Source organism: Carassius carassius, chromosome 6 (genome assembly GCF_963082965.1).
Source record: "Carassius carassius chromosome 6, fCarCar2.1, whole genome shotgun sequence".
In the NCBI taxonomy this organism is placed as follows: Eukaryota; Metazoa; Chordata; class Actinopteri; order Cypriniformes; family Cyprinidae; genus Carassius; species Carassius carassius.
In genome coordinates, this window is record NC_081760.1 from 24,978,731 (window position 1) to 24,996,824 (window position 18,094).

The 18,094-nt window shown below is 37.7% G+C and overlaps 1 protein-coding gene across 2 annotated transcripts in view; it reads left to right on the plus strand.

Moving 5' to 3' along the window:
• Positions 1-18,094, plus strand: part of LOC132142525 (ephrin type-A receptor 6-like) — a 147,283-nt gene that overhangs the window by 120,146 nt on the left and 9,043 nt on the right. For both annotated transcript variants that reach the window (XM_059552459.1, XM_059552460.1), the window contains exons 6-8: positions 16,409-16,533; positions 16,849-17,011; positions 17,414-17,522. In XM_059552459.1, the coding sequence (XP_059408442.1) occupies positions 16,409-16,533; positions 16,849-17,011; positions 17,414-17,522 (397 nt within the window). The remainder of the gene's footprint in view (positions 1-16,408; positions 16,534-16,848; positions 17,012-17,413; positions 17,523-18,094) is intronic.

Genomic DNA, 18,094 nt, shown 5'->3' on the forward strand with positions numbered 1-18,094 from the left:
GCCCAAGACTGTGATAAAAGGTAAAAAAAATCCAGTACACAATGACTTTTTATATTGAAAATATGTAATTTTGTGTGTGTTTTTTCCCAAATCAGTGACATCATTTATGAACTTGGTAATTAAAAAGTTAAAATCTTGGATTTTTTTTAAAAAATGTGGTAGTTTTGATCAGGACTGAGGTTGATTATTAGATGTATGCAAAAAAAAATGAAAAAAATATTTATCTGATACATTTTTACAGCAGTTTAATTTAGTGGATGTTTTCATCCACGAACATCCCGAAAGGGTAGTGAATTTGCCCACAGTGTGCCGTTGAGTTTTTGAAAAATTTCAAAACATTTTCCCAAAATATGGGTCAATATAAGATTTGTCACCAAAAATCATTCCATTAGCTCAAACACAGAGAAAGTTGTGGCCAAAATAAGACTCAACTTTACCCCCTAGTGGACGAAAACATCCCCAACAATGCACAAGGGATATATATATATATATATATATATATATATATATATATATATATATATATATATATATAAACAGGTGCATCTTTGTAAAGATGACGGATCGTCTTTTTAAAGATGCCGTTTCACCTATTGCGTTTTTGCATGCGGTCGTTACCTGGCACTGGGTGATGGTTACGGTCACTGCCTCATGTGTCTGGGCAAACACACTGAAGCGGCGTTCGCAGATGAGTCATGTTCCCATCGCGGGAAGATGACCGTCTCGGGGCAGTGGGACAGGCTACGTTTCCTAAAGGGGGGCGGAGCTCCATTGCCACCACTGCGATCTAAGGCTCATCCTGGCAGCCGACAGGCGAGAACTATTTCCAGCAGTGGCATGGGTGGTTTTGAGGATTACAGCAGTGGCAACCCCCTCAAGGAACCAACCCTTGGGGGCCCACCGCTCCTCTAGCACTCCGATCCAGTTGAGCGTCCAAAGGAATGCACTGGACCCTCTTCAAGTGCAGGTGCAGGTGCACCAGGCCAAGATACTGAAGGACCTGCATGAGGGTGGTCATGATCCGGAAGTTCTGAAAGAGCTCTGAACTGCCGCTGATCTTGCACTCAGAACGACGAAGGTCACTTCAAGATCTCTATGTCGTGCGATTTCCACACTTGTGATCAAGGAGTGCCATCTCTGGCTGTGTCTGGTTGATATGAGGGATGCCAACAAAGATCGGTTCCTTAATGCCCCTGTGTCCCAGACCCGCCTCTTTGGTGATCCTGTCGAGAACCTGTTTGCAGTGATTGACCTGAAGGACGCATACTTTCATGTGTCGATCCTTCCACACCACATATCTTTTCTGCGGTTTGCGTTTGAAGGACGGGCATATCAGTACATGGTCCCAGTGTTATCCAATCTCACTGAGTGGGTAGTGTTTCGACAATGATAAATGGAACTTCTTGTTGCGAGCCCCAAGCCTACAGCAAAAGGGGCACAGGTGGCTGGCACAGGGCACTGAAAGGGGCAGCATCCATGATAATTTGGTGGGAATCCCAAATCGTTTGTAATCCGATGTGACATCAGGAGTGAACAACTGAAAGGGAATGTCTCTGTTACGTATGGTAACCCTCGTTCCCTGAAGGAGGGAATGGAGATTTCACGTCCCGTCGCCATGGCTGCTGTACCAGCTCTGAGCGGCCAGGTCACCGGCTCGGCTCCTCAGCGAAAACCTGGTATGCTTTGCACCTTCTGCCTTTTTATGCTCACGCTGTGATCAGCTGCAGCTGGATGTAATAATTGCATGCCAATGTGCATTGGCTTGTTTAGTTTACACTTGAAGTAGATTGATCTATCAGTTGATATGCCAATTCGTCGGTCATCTGATGTGACGTCTCCATTTCCTCCCTCAGGGAATGAGGGTTACCATTCGTAACGGAGACATTTAGTCTTCTGTAAATGATTGTAAAAATGTACGATAATCATAATATTTATTTATTTATTTTTATTATTTTTTTCAGTTAGTTACATTAACCTTGGAGGTGATGTCCTGTTTTTCCAAACAATGGTCGCTGCTTTTTATGCTTTGTTATGTCTTGCTAATGGTACCGATATTACAAACCGCAGCTTTAAATAAACTCAGCCAATAGGGGTTTAAGCTCACAGTATGATTCAACTGTACAGTAATGTGAATGTGTTAAGCTTTATTGTGGAGTTTTCAATGAATTTTTTGGAAGTGCAGTCATTCACTGTATACATAAAGCGATATCGGGGTTGGCAGGTTTTGTTTGACCCAGCCGTGTCTTTAAGGAGAAGCCCACAGCCAGAGTGAGTTACAACACAAATGTACTGTCAGACTGAAATGTTGTGTGAGAAACACTAGTGGAGAATTGAAAGTGCTACAGACATTAATGCTGAACACGGTTTCTGAGCTGCCGTTCCTTTTGGATGGGTGGGTGGATGGCATGTTTTAGAAATGTGTGTTTGAGGCTTTCCTGGAGATTGGATGAGTTTGTGTGAGACATATGAAATGTAAATGTTATCTTTCTCCAGGGACTGAGAGGCTACATGTTGTGCAGTTTCTAACTCTGAAATGTATATTTATTTATTTATTATTTTTAGGCTTTGGATAGAATTGTCAAATGCAAGGTGTCAGAATGTTTGTGGGCTTGCATAATGTCAGAGCTCTCAATTGCACAGCACGCACACATAAACACATGCTTGGACACACTGATATATGCATGCATGTATCGCACACTTTGCTGACACATTGGCAGACCCACAAGACAAGCACGCACACACATTTCCCCTGAGTCCTCCGGCATACACGTTCACTTAGAACCATTTCTGCCAGCAGTGCTGGTTTTTAACAGGTTCATTCTCTGAAACAGCTTACCAATGCTGCCACTGACTTCTTGGGGTGCTATTGTTTTGTTTCCCCACAGTGTAGTTACATAATCTTTTCCCTACACCATTCCTGCTAAAAAAAAAACCCTTACATCAGCCTATAGCTTTTCTGTTCTTTGCTGGTTTAAGCTGGCATCCTAGCATGTTCAAGCAGATAAGTGCCCAAAACCCCTTTAAACCATCCAACAGACCAGCCTGACCCATCTGGGAATTAAGAAAGATTTTTTTCCCCCCAATAGGGATTCCAAAACTGTATAATAATATAAAACAATTTTCACAGTTGCAATATGTGTGTGTGTGTGTGTGTGTGTGTGTGTGTGTGTGTGTGTGTGTGTGTGTTGTTTTCTATTTATTTATATATTTATTTATGTTTAATACTTGCCTATCTTTTACAGTTACTTATTCTACATTATGCCCTTGGCCTATATATATATATATATATATATATACACGTTTGGAAAAATCATGATGGTTTACACCCAGTTTTTCATGTAGGGACCATGGTAAATGTTTCAAATTCTAATAGCATAGCTGTGTTAATGTACAGTATATGGCAATAATTCTGTGAAAAAAGAATTTGTAAATATAGGTAATTATATTTCTGCTGCCTTTGTATGATTGTCCATCCATATCTATAGTCTAATTTTCTCTCTTTCTGTACTTATCTGTAGAATTTCAGACCAAATCAATTCCAGGCAGCATCTGTTATTTTTTCCCGCTCTCAGATGCTCTGATATATATATATATATATATATATATATATATATATATATATATATATATATATATATATATATATATATATATATATATATATATATATATATACACAACGTATATTTCGGACTATAAGTCGCACCTAAGTATAAGTCGCATCAGTCCAAAAATATGTCATGATGAGGAAAAATATAAATTGCACTGGACTATAAGTCGCATTTATTTAGAACCAAGAACCAAGAAAAAACATTACGGTCAACAGCCGCGAGAGGGCGCTCTATGTTTTCAGTGTAGACTACAGGAGCACTGAGCAGCATAGAGCGCCCTCTCGCGGCTATAGACGGTAATGTTTTCTCTTGGTTCATTTCTCTCGGTCCATGTTAAATTAATTTTGATAAATAAGTCGCACCTGACTATAAGTCGCAGGACTAGACAAACTATGAAAAAAGTGCGACTTATAGTCTGGAAAATAAAGTATATATATATATATATATTTTTTTTTTTTTTTATGTCTGTTGCACTGAAATATAGAGGTTATTCAATAAAATGCTTTTCTCATATGAGAAATGTGTAAAAATCTTAAATTATTCACGCTTTGTATGTCACCAATAAGAGCCACACTAATAAAATGGCATTCTGAGATATTGAACTAGGTAGCCAAATCTCATTTTAAAAATTCATCAGCCAGGCATAATCTCTGGATATTGTAATTCCATACACAACATTCCAAACATACAAAATTTTAATAAAGAAAAGAGAAAATAAAAAGCATAACTGACACTTTTTTTCATTTTGCATGCTGGCAATTGACAGCAGACTCTCATACGTTAAGTTACTTTATTTAGATCCATAGTCATTTAGATTTTTTAATGCTGTGATCTTTACACTACCTCCTCAAGCTGTCCTCATTCAGACATTCTGCCCCTGAGTACTGACGAAGACCCTCATCCCTGAACCATTTGTCATTTATTTAACATTACACCCCTGGGTGTTTTGGAGGCTTTTAGCCACAGTGGCCTCGACAGAGCCTTTCATTGTCAGTTTTAGACAGAGCTGGGAGGCTCAAAGCACCTCCCATGTGACAACCTGTATGTGTGTGTGTGCGCATTCATCAGTTATACAAGTTTCATAATTGATTAAAGTGGGGGGGGGGATATGGCAAAAAACTAAATCTAATTTTTTTGAAATATTTGACCAATTCAAGATTCAGTTTCAGTTATTTTAACATTTAACTAGTCAGTTTAAAAATTTAAGTATAGCCTGATTTAAGTAACATTCTATTAAAGTTTAAAACCTATGAAAAACTTGCAAATAAAAACTTGCAAACTAGCACTAATAAATAATGTTCTGTTTAAAGTGCACCACACATAAAAGGGTCAACATGGTGTAAATGTAATACAAAAGACTTGTTAAATGTCTTTGCAGAAAAGATGAATGAAATTTGAAGGCAAATATTATACAAACTTGTCCAAAACATATCCTATATGTTCATAAATAATATAGCATAAGAAAAATGCTAAACAGTTCTTAGCCAGAAAGTACACACTGAACAAGTCAAAGCAATTTATATTTAAGTATAGCACCAGTAGACTATTAACAGTAAATATTTTGTAAAAACATTACAAGCAGTACGTTTCCACTGGTGCAGAGCAAACAGATCAGGGCACGCATTTTTTATTAATTTTTATGGGTCTCGATTAATTTATTTTAACAAATCTTTGGAGATTCGAAAAGAAATCTTGCATTTCTGCAAATGTAATCACGTGTGTCTGTGATGATTATAGTACCCATGTGCTGAAAAAAAAAACTATTGCTGAAGTGAACCTTAAAAGACCATGCATGTAACCCCTCTGGCTTCACTCAACCTACTCCAAGTAGGAGTAGGATTCAAACCGACGTTTCCAGCATGGGAGGCAAGTATGCTAACAAGGACGCTAAAGACCACAGCCTCTAACATACCTCTTGAGATCAAGGGAGTGAGGTTTACTCACAGCTCTTACCAGCTGGTCTCCGTTACACACACATGTGAGAGGTTAATCAGGTGTGTTCAAAACATGATTAAGAAAATCAGAAAATTTGACCAGCAATAATTGAAAATGATGGAGAGAGTGTGAGAATGTATCTGTGACCAAAATGTCCATAGCCCTTATTGAGCCAAGTAGGGGCAAAGACACACACTGACATTTCACTGTCCCCTAAGGAAAGACAGAGAGATTGAGAGATACAAGGAAAGAGGGAAAGGGGAAAGACTAGGGTGACTGTCTCCGTTTTGACAGACTGTGTGCCATTGAACACAGAGACAGACATCTAGACTTCTGACCCCCATGGCAAACCTGAAAGCACTGGAGACTGAGCAGAGCTTTCTTTCTCCCCTGAAGGGCATTTGAGAATTAACTTCACTGTGTCTTTGCAAGTGAGTGGCAAGCTGACGGTGATTGCACACATATTGTTTGAATGTTGGAATGCTAATGTATATGTGCTGGGCATTGTCAATGAATTGGAGAAAAAAGACGCTAGAACTGTTGCAATTTTGGTGCCATCTGTCTTCTCTTTCTCTGAAGATTTATTTGCTAGCCAACTGATATCACTGGCATGTTAATATGCAATTATGGACTTAATAAAGCCCAGATTAGTCCTGTCAGACGTCATAATGATTTTGTCTTTCTGATTCTGGTCTGTCAAAATGTAAAACCGGCCTGCTCCGTTTGGGCATATTCAGATGTTTTTGTATTTCGGTGTGATTTCCCATGAGCAGGCCCACACGGAACTACACTGACAACTGCACTGTAAAACTGCAAAACTGGAACACCTGTCATTCATAAAATTCTGCAAACCTTCTGCTCCTTGTGTGTTTGTTTGCTTATTAAATATTAAATATTCTTTCCTTATTTTATTACTTAGCAACATTTTGCAGCACAATTCTGTTAACTTTAGTTAGATGCAAGTTAATGTAATGATGAGCAATACTTTTACAGCATTTGTCATTACTGTCATTATTATTGTATTTAAATATATTTGTAACTACATATTTGTAGTGATACATTTGCAATTCAGTGCATTTAAAATAATATAAACTACTTAAAATGATACACTACAGTTAAAGTTTAAATCAAGCACTTTGTTTGCACATTGTTAGGTTATGACTGCAGGGAAATTTTTTGCACATACTGTATGTGATTTCTTTCTTTCTTTATTTTCCCTGATCAGAGTGTGACTAGGACAAACCACAGAGAATCTGATATTTTCAGTTCTGATTTTGGCCACTTTGTAGTTCAGTTCTAAATCAGATGCTGGTCCAATATTTTGTAATTTGAATCTGAAGTCATATCAGAATTAGTGCGAACTTAACGTCACTTTAGACCATCATTCATCGCAATTCTGCATGGATGGGAGTCACTTCAAAGAGAAATCAGTAGTTCTTTGGTCATTCTTTTAATATGGATGATAGCTTCTAAAGAAGTCAGTGGAGGGACAATGAGATGTAAGTATCATGGTGACATCTCTATGCATTAAGGCTTGCAGTGTTCATTTATCCTTTTAGTGTCACAGATTGTGATGAATTGTTTATTAAACTGAAAAGGAAGAAAACACCGCAGCAAAATAAGAGAATAGTGTAACAAAACATATTTAAACAAGGCCTGACAAAGAATTCAGGAAACAAAGGGCTATACTGTATACACAGGGAAATCCAGAAGCAAAACAATGCAGGGAGATAATCACAAGTATCTAAGGGAACAGATTTACAGGAAGAAGACACAGAAAGAGAGAGAACGCAAACTAAAATCCCATGAATAATTTCAACATAATAGCCCTAGATACAACTCAAAAACGCTGAATAACCGCAACAGTCAACACATATCAAAATAAGTGCACTTATTTACAGCATATGGTTTGAACGACTTCTGATTTTTTAAAGTCAACTTTTATGTGATGAAAGTCGAGTCGAAATCGATTAGTCACTAATTACGTCATCAATGAACAACTAAGTCTGGAGCTGTGACAAACCCCTTGTGCACAGCTATGATATGACACCGTGCTGCCCACATGGCTATTGCTCCTATAACAGCTCATTTTTATCAGTTCTTTTGGATTTGTTTTATTTGTCACAGATTTCTGCTCGTTCTAAATCAGATATAGATAAAGGTGCACAGTAAAGATTACATTTATATGAATGCATTAGTGAGAGCGATTGCAAGTGTGTATTAATTCTACATGGCAGCGTCTCTATAGTAGTAGTGACGCTGTGGGATTTAGTTAAGAAATATAAGCTCAAACTTTTCAGTTTCTAGGCTATTTTATTAAGAAATCATAGAACTGTCACAGTGTCTGGGTTGTGTCCCTGGGTTTTCACTAGATGTCCCCCTTTCTCACGGTGTCTGTCACCTTATCACTTCCTGTTCCCTTATTTGGTCACCTTCCTCCTTGTTAGTAATTGATTGTTCCCCACCTGTCTCCTGTTCCCTCATTATCCTTCTGTGTATTTATACCTGGTCTGTCTGAGTCTGTGTGACGGAGTCCTTGTTTAATGTTGAAAGTTTATTCATGTCCGTCGCCTTGCCTTGCCTTGCCTTGCCTTGCCTTGCCTTGCCTTGCCTTGCCTTGCCTTGCCTTGCCTTGCCTTGCCTTGCCTTTGTGTCTTGTTTATGTTTGGATTTGGATATTCTGGTTTTGACCCGGCCTGGACTGTTTACCCCTTTTGGATTACCCTTTAATAAATGACTTACCTGTGATTGGTTCCTTCTCCTGTGTTTTCTGTAACACCGATCGTGACAAGAACAGTGTTGACTATACATTTCCGTGCTGATTGATTCTGTGCGCACGATCTGCATATGACGTACAAGCTACTGTCTGTAGCCTATGCGTGTGTGTTACAGTGCAGTAGTGCATTAAATTAGAACAGTGATTAATTTACCTGAACAACAAGCCGTTCAATTTCGAGCATCCAGTAATATAATCACACATGTCTTGTGGAGCTTTTAGAGTATACATTTATTTGCTATTTTAACTGTTAGGAAACTGAAAAGTCCTTCAAATATTTCTTATCCTGTTGCGCCCTCTAAAGGACCAGCGACTAGTGGACGTCAAGCTTAAAGCTCATGGCAGAGCTTTAAATATAAAATTTACTTTAAAGTAAAACTTAAACTCTCCTTAAGTAAAACTTAAACTCTCTTTAACACTTAACTGACATTTTTTGTTAATATTGTATTAAATGCAAATAGTTTTCTTTATGCTTTTAATATTGGAAGTAAACTACAAGTGCACCTTCAAAATAATTAAGCACACTTCTTTTTCACAGGAGCATAATTAAGCATTAACTAATGTTAATAAATTGAACCTTATGGTAAAGTGTTAACAATTAATAATGTTTTCAGCTACATATAACACCACTGTACGCTCTTGCTCCATTATCACGTTTACTGTGTAAAAATCGGAAAAAGATTCTGTGTTGCCGCCAATTGGAAACTTTACATTTAAATAAATACATGCAGGGAAGGACTTCTACATAAGCTATTTTTAGTTTTAGTTGTGTAAGGTTTTTTTCAACTATGAAGTCTTGGAGGACTAAGACTTGCCAGCAGAATAAATCTAGCCTGTAAACAGTGATCTTTCCAATGGATGTTTTACTGGTTTGGACTTTTCTTCTCTTATTGTTGTACATTGCAATGCAATATAAATCCACGCAGGCCAAAGAAGTGCCACCTGGATAATACAAAGATTCTTCGTTTTTTTTGCTTCCTCTGTATTTAACGGCAACCCTGCTTCTGTTGTCATTATTTTCTTCCCTCAGTTCACTTTCTCTTTATTCTCTAGACATCAAGCTTTGTGAACATATTTACACTTTTGCAATTTTCTTCTAATCTTTGTTGTTTTGTCTTTACCCAATATAAAGAGAAGGGGGGGGGGGGTTAGAGAGCCTATTTGTGTGATTTTTACCACCCTCTTCCTTCACTCTCTCTTTCTCTCAGTGTCTCTCTGATTTTATTTATTTATTTAGCTATTTATTTTTCCTGCCTGTGGGAACGGCTCAAAGTGAAAAATTATGCAACGTACAAATTTTTCCCTTGAGGCCAGGTGTTGGCACATAATGGCCCATATAGGTGCAGTAACTAAGATCTGGTTGGACAGGGAGGGGGGGGGGGTTGAATATCATCAGGTTTTTTTTCCCCTACTTCAAGGCAACTTTTTTACTATTCCTAGAAACAATCTACTGTTTTTTTATACTTTTGTTCAGCCTCTCTCTTGTGTTTTCCGTCTTGTTTTTGCTCGTTACAGCTGGCTTAGGAGCTGAACTGAGCTGATGTTTTGATAGGCTCTTCAGTTTTTAAGCACATCACACAACTGCAGCAACGTCTTAATTTTGTCCAAGTCATACTAATATGGGAAACGTACAGATTTTGCATTTGTACTGAAATGCATCACAGCAAGTGGGAGGTGGGACGCTAATTCACTGTAGCTTGTTAATAACCCCTGAACTACAAAAGAGTGAATTAGTATTGATTATGATGACCCGACTCCCTTCAGCTCAGACTGTTTGTGTTCGATTTATTAATGCCTCTCTGTGTTTGCCAAAAAGCCAGTTTAATTGAAACAAATACCAAGTGGCCCATATACAGGCGCTCTGACTCTCAAATCATGCAAACATGCACAGACTCTTATACTCCCCTTACACACTCAATAAACATATAACGACCCATGCATCCATACACACAGTCATAAAAGAATGAATAAGCGTGTGCACATCTCACATGCATATGTAATTACATGTATCCGCCTGTGCTCTTTGTAAATTCTGCCATATCGACTGCATATTTACTGCAGCTGCTTTATTCTCCAGTTAATTGCTGCTGTTTGTGAACCTCTGAAAGACTCACATGTGTATCTGGCGGTGGATGATTTTTAAGTGTGTTTAGACAAATACTCGATCGTCTCTCATTATTCTTCTCTGAATTTGAATTGGAGTTGTTTTCATTGCTGAGAACAAATCAAACATGGCCTTGTTAAACTATGTGTTGGATCTCTCAATGCACCTGGTAAACCCATTCACTGCCAGACAGATCAAACATCTGTTTAAAATACAAAGCACACGTTTGACATGTTTAGATTTTGTCTTACACTGTAAAACCTGATTAAAATCCGCTGACAATATACTCACCCCCTACAAGTTTGTTTCTTAATCAGAATAGATTTGGAGAAATTCATTGCATCACTTGCTCACCAATGGATCCTCTGCAGTGAATGGGTGCCATCAAAATGAAACTCCAAACAGCTGATAAAAACATCACAATAATCTACATGTAATCCACTCGACTCAATCGATTAATGTCTCTCTCCATGACATTGCTTCCTCCAGTGAGAAACTCCTTTCCCCACTGTTTATATAATCCCAAAATGCTCTCAGTAAAAGTGGTTGTGTGAGGTGGTCCGCTGACTGTGCACATTAAGGTAATAGGTTGCTTTAAGCTTTAATTGCTCTGATGGTAGTAAAATTTCTTATTATGGAATTTATACATGGATCATTGTGCATGATTAATTTGTTCCATTTTTATTCCATATATACTTATTAAAAAATGCTTAATTGATTGGAATTAAACCTACGTCTCCCATTTGTGCTAACCGCTATGCCACAGCTCCACCTAAACATTTCTAATGCATAGCTGTGGTGAGCTCAGGTTCAGCACTCTCAGAAGAGTGTGTTCACTTATTGTAACAGGATGAGATACACTTAGAGGAGAAGATTATAAGAGCTATAGGGAAGCATTTTCTTTTTAATCTTGTATATAAATCTAGGATGGGGCGGGGGGAGTGAAATCTGTCAAGCAGTGGGAAATAGAAGGAAAATGTGCATTAAAGAAGCTCTCTTTATCCTTCGCTTCCTCTCACGTATCTAAGATGCAAGAAATCTAGATGCAAGGACAGTTTCCATTTGCATGCCTCCTCTAGAGCCAAAACAAGAACTTGTTTTGCGTGTTCACTATGTGTGATCACAAGCATGTGCATTTTTTATGTGCCTGTTTTATTAAAGTGTGCCACATTTCCTCTGAGAGTCATTTTTGCTAAACTCTCTACAAGAGAGAAAAAAAAAATTATTGGTAGGAGTCAATGGAAAATCCTCTTAAGCGGAGCAGGACAGCTAATTAAAATAAAAATGCAGGTCAGCTCTGCATAATGACTGTACATTAAGTGCCTCGTTTTTTTTTTCTTTTTGAATTTATATGTTTGGATGTGTTTGTGTTAGCAGTTTCTCCATTCCGTTTCTTCTCGCAAGATCGTTGGTGCTTTAGGCTAATTACCATCTAAGGCTTGTTATGGCAATTCAGCACACTGCACAGGCGGATTAACAATTCTGTGTGTAATGTGTTAGAAGGAAACAAATGCAATGCTCATGTTTTTGTCAGAAACGTCATCATAGCTTTCTGAGTACTTTAGAATCATGGCCTAGCAGTAAGCTTGAAAGTTGCCAAGATATTAACCTCTAGTTTCATTTATTCATTTTCAATAAAAAGTAACAAAATAACCCAAAGTTAAGCTGAATTACGTAAACTAAATGTGGTCATGTTGAAAAACAAAATGTACTGCAACAAATTTGTCTTTTTGAACTGCATACATTACGGTACATAAATTACAGTAATACATACATTTTGGAGCATCGAATACATTTATTTATATTAATGGTTTCCATGCAAATTCTTTTATTCTCAAGGCTGCATTTATTTGATAACTAATAATGATGATAATAATTATATATATTTATTTATATATATATATATATATATATATATATATATATATATATATATATATATATATATATATAATTTATTCCTGTGATGCAAATTTTCAGCAGTCATTAGTCTAGTCATCAGTGTCACATGATGCCTCAGAAATCATATTAGAATTCTAATATGCAGATTTGCTGCTCAATAAACATTTCTGATTATACAACCCGAATTCCGGAAAAGTTGGGACGTTTTTTAAATTTTAATAAAATGAAAACTAAAAGACTTTCAAATCACATGAGCCAATATTTTATTCACAATAGAACATAGATAACATAGCAAATGTTTAAACTGAGAAAGTTTACAATTTTATGCACAAAATGAGCTCATTTCAATTTTGATTTCTGCTACAGGTCTCAAAATAGTTGGGACGGGGCATGTTTACCATGGTGTAGCATCTCCTTTTCTTTTCAAAACAGTTTGAAGATGTCTGGGCATTGAGGCTATGAGTTGCTGGAGTTTTGCTGTTGGAATTTGGTCCCATTCTTGCCTTATATAGATTTCCAGCTGCTGAAGAGTTCATGGTCGTCTTTGACGTATTTTTCGTTTAATGATGCGCCAAATGTTCTCTATAGGTGAAAGATCTGGACTGCAGGCAGGCCAGGTTAGCACCCGGACTCTTCTACGACGAAGCCATGCTGTTGTTATAGCTGCAGTATCTGGTTTTGCATTGTCCTGCTGAAATAAACAAGGCCTTCCCTGAAATAGACGTTGTTTGGAGGGAAGCATATGTTGCTCTAAAACCTTTATATACCTTTCAGCATTCACAGAGCCTTCCAAAACATCCAAGCTGCCCATACCGTATGCACTTATGCACCCCCATACCATCAGAGATGCTGGCTTTTGAACTGAACGCTGATAACATGCTGGAAGGTCTCCCTCCTCTTTAGCCCAGAGGACACGGCGTCCGTGATTTCCAACAAGAATGTCAAATTTGGACTCGTCTGACCATAAAACACTATTCCACTTTGAAATAGTCCATTTTAAATGAGCCTTGGCCCACAGGACACGACGGCGCTTCTGGACCATGTTCACATATGGCTTCCTTTTTGCATGATAGAGCTTTAGTTGGCATCTGCTGATGGCACCGCGGATTGTGTTTACCGACAGTGGTTTCTGAAAGTATTCCTGGGCCCATTTAGTAATGTCATTGACACAATCATGCCGATGAGTAATGCAGTGTCGTCTGAGAGCCCGAAGACCACGGGCATCCAATAAAGGTCTCCGGCCTTGTCCCTTACGCACAGAGATTTCTCCAGTTTCTCTGAATCTTTTGATGATGTTATGCACTGTAGATGATGAGATTTGCAAAGCCTTTGCAATTTGACGTTGAGGAACATTGTTTTTAAAGTTTTCCACAATTTTTTTACGCAGTCTTTCACAGATTGGAGAGCCTCTGCCCATCTTTACTTCTGAGAGACTCTGCTTCTCTAAGACAAAGCTTTTATAGCTAATCATGTTACAGACCTGATATCAATTAACTTAATTAATCACTAGATGTTCTCCCAGCTGAATTTTTTCAAAACTGCTTGCTTTTTTAGCCATTTGTTGCCCCCGTGCCAACTTTTTGAGACCTGTAGCAGGCACTAAATTTTAAAATGAGCTAATTAAGTGGATAAAAGTGTAATATTTCTCAGTTTAAACATTTGCTACGTTATCTATGTTCTATTGTGAATACAATATTGGCTCATGTGATTTGAAATTCCTTTAGTTTTCATTTTATTAAAATTTAAAAAACGTCCCAACTTTTCCGGAATTCGGGTTGTAATTTTGATTACAGTGTTCAAAATAGTTTCATAATCTTCAGGAATCTTTGAGCATTCTTTTTTTCAGGAATCTTTCATGAATAGAATGTTCAGAAGAACAGCATTCATTTTAAAGTAGGGAATTTTTTTTTATAAGTGCCTTTGCTGTCACTTTTAATCAATTTAAAGTTTCCTTAATGAATAAAAGTATTAAATAAAATAATTTAAAAAAATAATAATAATAATCTTACTGACCCAAGATTTTTGAATGGAAGTGCATGTGTTTTAGAATAATTTCTGACTGATTATACAATTTGTCATTAAAGATTTAAGACTCTCTGCGCTTCCTCACTGGGTCTGTTTTAAATCATAATATCATTTTGTTTATCCAACCAAGTTCAGTCTCCTGTCGTTTCACTGGCTGACAACTCGAGCTAAGGTCAGGCATTCACAGAATCAGAAAACTTTTTTGCCCTCTGTGTTCCTGTGTAAAGTTTCATTCTGAAATCAATCTCAACCTCTGTAAATAGCAACATGATAAGGCTTCATCATTTATTAAGGTGCTGCCTGTTCTTTGCACTCACTTTCTTCAATATTTCTGTGCAAACCTGTGAGTCTCCTCCTCACGCACGTCTAAATTAGTCAGATGTCACGAGCTGTATGGGCCGTCCTCTCTCAATAAAAGATGAGCTGCCTCTCATGAGAGAGATTCAATGTGTAGCATCTCCCGCCGTGTTGAGTCAAGTCAGACAAACAACATGGGGGTCTCATCAAACACCGTTCCAGTATATCTCCACACAGCAAATTTGCAGAGACATAGTAGATGGAAGATAGACAGCATCACACATTTAGATAAAGCCCTTGTGGTTACTGAGAAAGACTGACAGAGAAAGAGATTGTGTCACAGGTGGTAACCTTAGCAAAACCAATGTCTTTTTCTCAGATTTTCTATCCAAATCACTTTCGCTGATATCCCAGAGGACCTCAGGCAGTGCCGCCCAGTACTGCACATCACTGAATGCTGCTCTCTGCAACTTTCTATACCTAAAAGCCTTCCGTTCTATGTCTATGCCTTATATTTTCCCATCTGTTTTAACAGTGAGAGATTGATTAATATCCAGAGTGAATATTTACCTGGGAGAAATTCAATCAGTCAGGATAATGCCGTTCACCCACTACTTTAATCTGCTCAATGATTCAGTTAGAGATCGACTCCACCTACCTGTGGGCGGCATTTCAGTCGCTGAGGTGAAAGGGTGTGTGTGGGGGGGGGGGTGTGAAATGGTTTCTTGAAGTGTACAGTATTAGAAAGAAGCAGTAAACAGTTTTTAATTTTTTTTTTTATTATTATTATTTTTGTGGTATATATGATTGTTTGAGCATGTTTATGTGTGCATGTACATGTAACGTCATCTTAAGCGCAGAGGCTTATAATTTTCTCAAATTGTACTAATTATAAATGGTCTCAGATGCAAAACCTTAATGGATTTGCCTTGTGTTTTTCTTGGATTCTTCCACCTGACTGAGCCATGATTGAGCACACTATCTTCACAAAGCATAAGCAGAGCTGGCTAATTACAGTGATGTTTAAGATTTTAAAACCAATCGTGTGGTAAAAAAAAAAATATCTATAATAAAAAAAAAAAAAAACTTTCACTCAAATGGAAACTTTGCTTTTGCCAGCACATGTGTTATGATGTGCAAAGCTTTCTTTTTTCAGCTGAAAAACTGCATAAAGTAACTGTATCAATATGTGATTTAATAATTAAGATAAAAAAAAATGTAATACATTTTAAAAATCAGAACAACATACAAATATCCTTAAGTGCAACTAGAGATAGTTACGTGCAATAAGAGATAAGAATTAAGAATAAAAAGAAGATAAAAAATAAACTATTAGAAAAAGGAAAGAATAATTGGAGAGAGTATATGATGAATTGTTCTCTTATGTGAAACACCCAAGCATTTTAAAGTTTATTTTTAAGTATCATATTGTAAAAGGACCCATTATAGAACCGGTGTGTTGGGGGACAATGGCTTAGTATGTGCTGTTTATCATCACTAGATGGCAGAAAAGGGACCTGTGGAGAAAAGCTTAGACAAAGGGTGACCAGTGTTTTTCTCCAACCTTGATAAAAACTCACCTGTCTGTAGCGTTCTAGTAACCCTTAGACATTGATTAGCATGTTCAGATGTGTTTGATTAAGGTTGGAATGAAACTCTGCAGGACTGTGGCTCTCCAGCCAATATCGCATATGGAAAGCCCGGTTACTTCAAAATAAAACTTTCCACCAACACTAACTAATTATTTATGCCTTTCAGGTCCATCTCTGGTTGGCGTGGTGAGAAAAGACTGGGCATCTCAAACTAGTATTGCCCTCTCCTGGCAGGAAACTGAGCAACCACATGCTGCCATCCTGGATTATGAGATAAAATATTATGAAAAGGTAATTTACCAGCTTCTTTCTCAGATGATAAAATTACACTGCAAAGTAAAGTGTCCTAAAGTCACAATTAGGTGTCTTTACACTGACTGCTGCTCAGAAGTGACTTAAGTGCATTTACACAGCAATTGTAACTGTACAAATAAAATAATAAATAGTAAAAATTATATATATATATATATATATATATATATATATATATATATATATATATATATATATATATATATATATATATATATATATGAAAACATCAGTTACATAATGAACAGTATGCTAAATGAAAAAAGCTTGTTTTCTTTCTATCTTTATGTTCAGGAACAGGAACAGTTAAGCTACTCCTCTACACGTACAAAGTCTCCAAGCGTGATAGTGACAGGGCTAAATCCCTCCACGGTTTATGTGTTCCATGTGCGCGCCCGTACCCTCGCTGGCTACAGCAGTTACAGCCCAGAGTTTGAGTTCACCACAGGAGATGAGAGTAAGCATTTTTCTAAAAAATATCTAATTTCAATACCTGTTAGCCTAAAACACTGTAGTTATGTCCAATTTTCGGAGACGGTGGTCAGACCATGTCAGCTACGTGAGTAGAATTTTAAACAAATGCTAGCAGAGAACATTTTATGTTTATTGTGAATGGCCTCAAGTCTTGTTTGGTTCCAGTTCTGCTTTTTTTGCAGATCTAAGTGCACCATATTTATTTAAATACATACCAACCTGTCTCCTGGCATTAAGTCTATTTCTAATGGAAGTCTGATGGAAGCCCCACTGACCAACCGAGCATGAACTTAAAAGTGACTTCATTGTTTTGTGTTTCTTTCTCTTTCTTTCTCTCTCTTTCACATTCACGTGCACACACACACATACTCTTTCACTCTGTCAGACTCTGAGGAGGCAGCTGATCAGGGCCAGGTGTTGGTGATTGTTACAGCCACAGTGGGGGGCTTTTCTCTCCTCATCATTCTCACCCTCTTCCTTCTCATCAGTGGCAGGTAATGAGGGCGCAAATAATGAGGGGGCAGGTAAATACGCTCCAGGATAGATGAACAGATGTTGTGTTTATATGCATTTGCTATCTTTCTATCTATCTATCTATCTATCTATCTATCTATCTATCTATCTATCTATCTATCTATCTATCTATCTATCTATCTATCTGTCTGTCTGTCTGTCTGTCTGTCTGTCTCTCTGTCTGTTGGTCTATCTATGGGTCTATCGGACTGTCTGTGGATGTCATGAATATGTCTTTACTTTAATTCACTCATTTACCCTTAATTTAGCTCCTTGCTTATCCAGCCATCTCCTAATAGGCCTGTTGGCCATGGAGAACCTTCCTATTTTCCGATTGGTTGGACCATGTCACTGCCTAATTAGTCGGAATGCTGCAGCCTCCTGTCAGCGGCTGTGTTTGCTGCCATGAAATGGCCTGCTGTGAGACTGACAGCAAGCTTAAACATGCCACACAGTCTTGTGATTCGCAATATCAGCATGTGCAATGCGCTGTGTGAAACCTCACTCAGTCAGCCCCTGTGCCATCACATCCTAGCAAAGCTTCAGGGGCTGA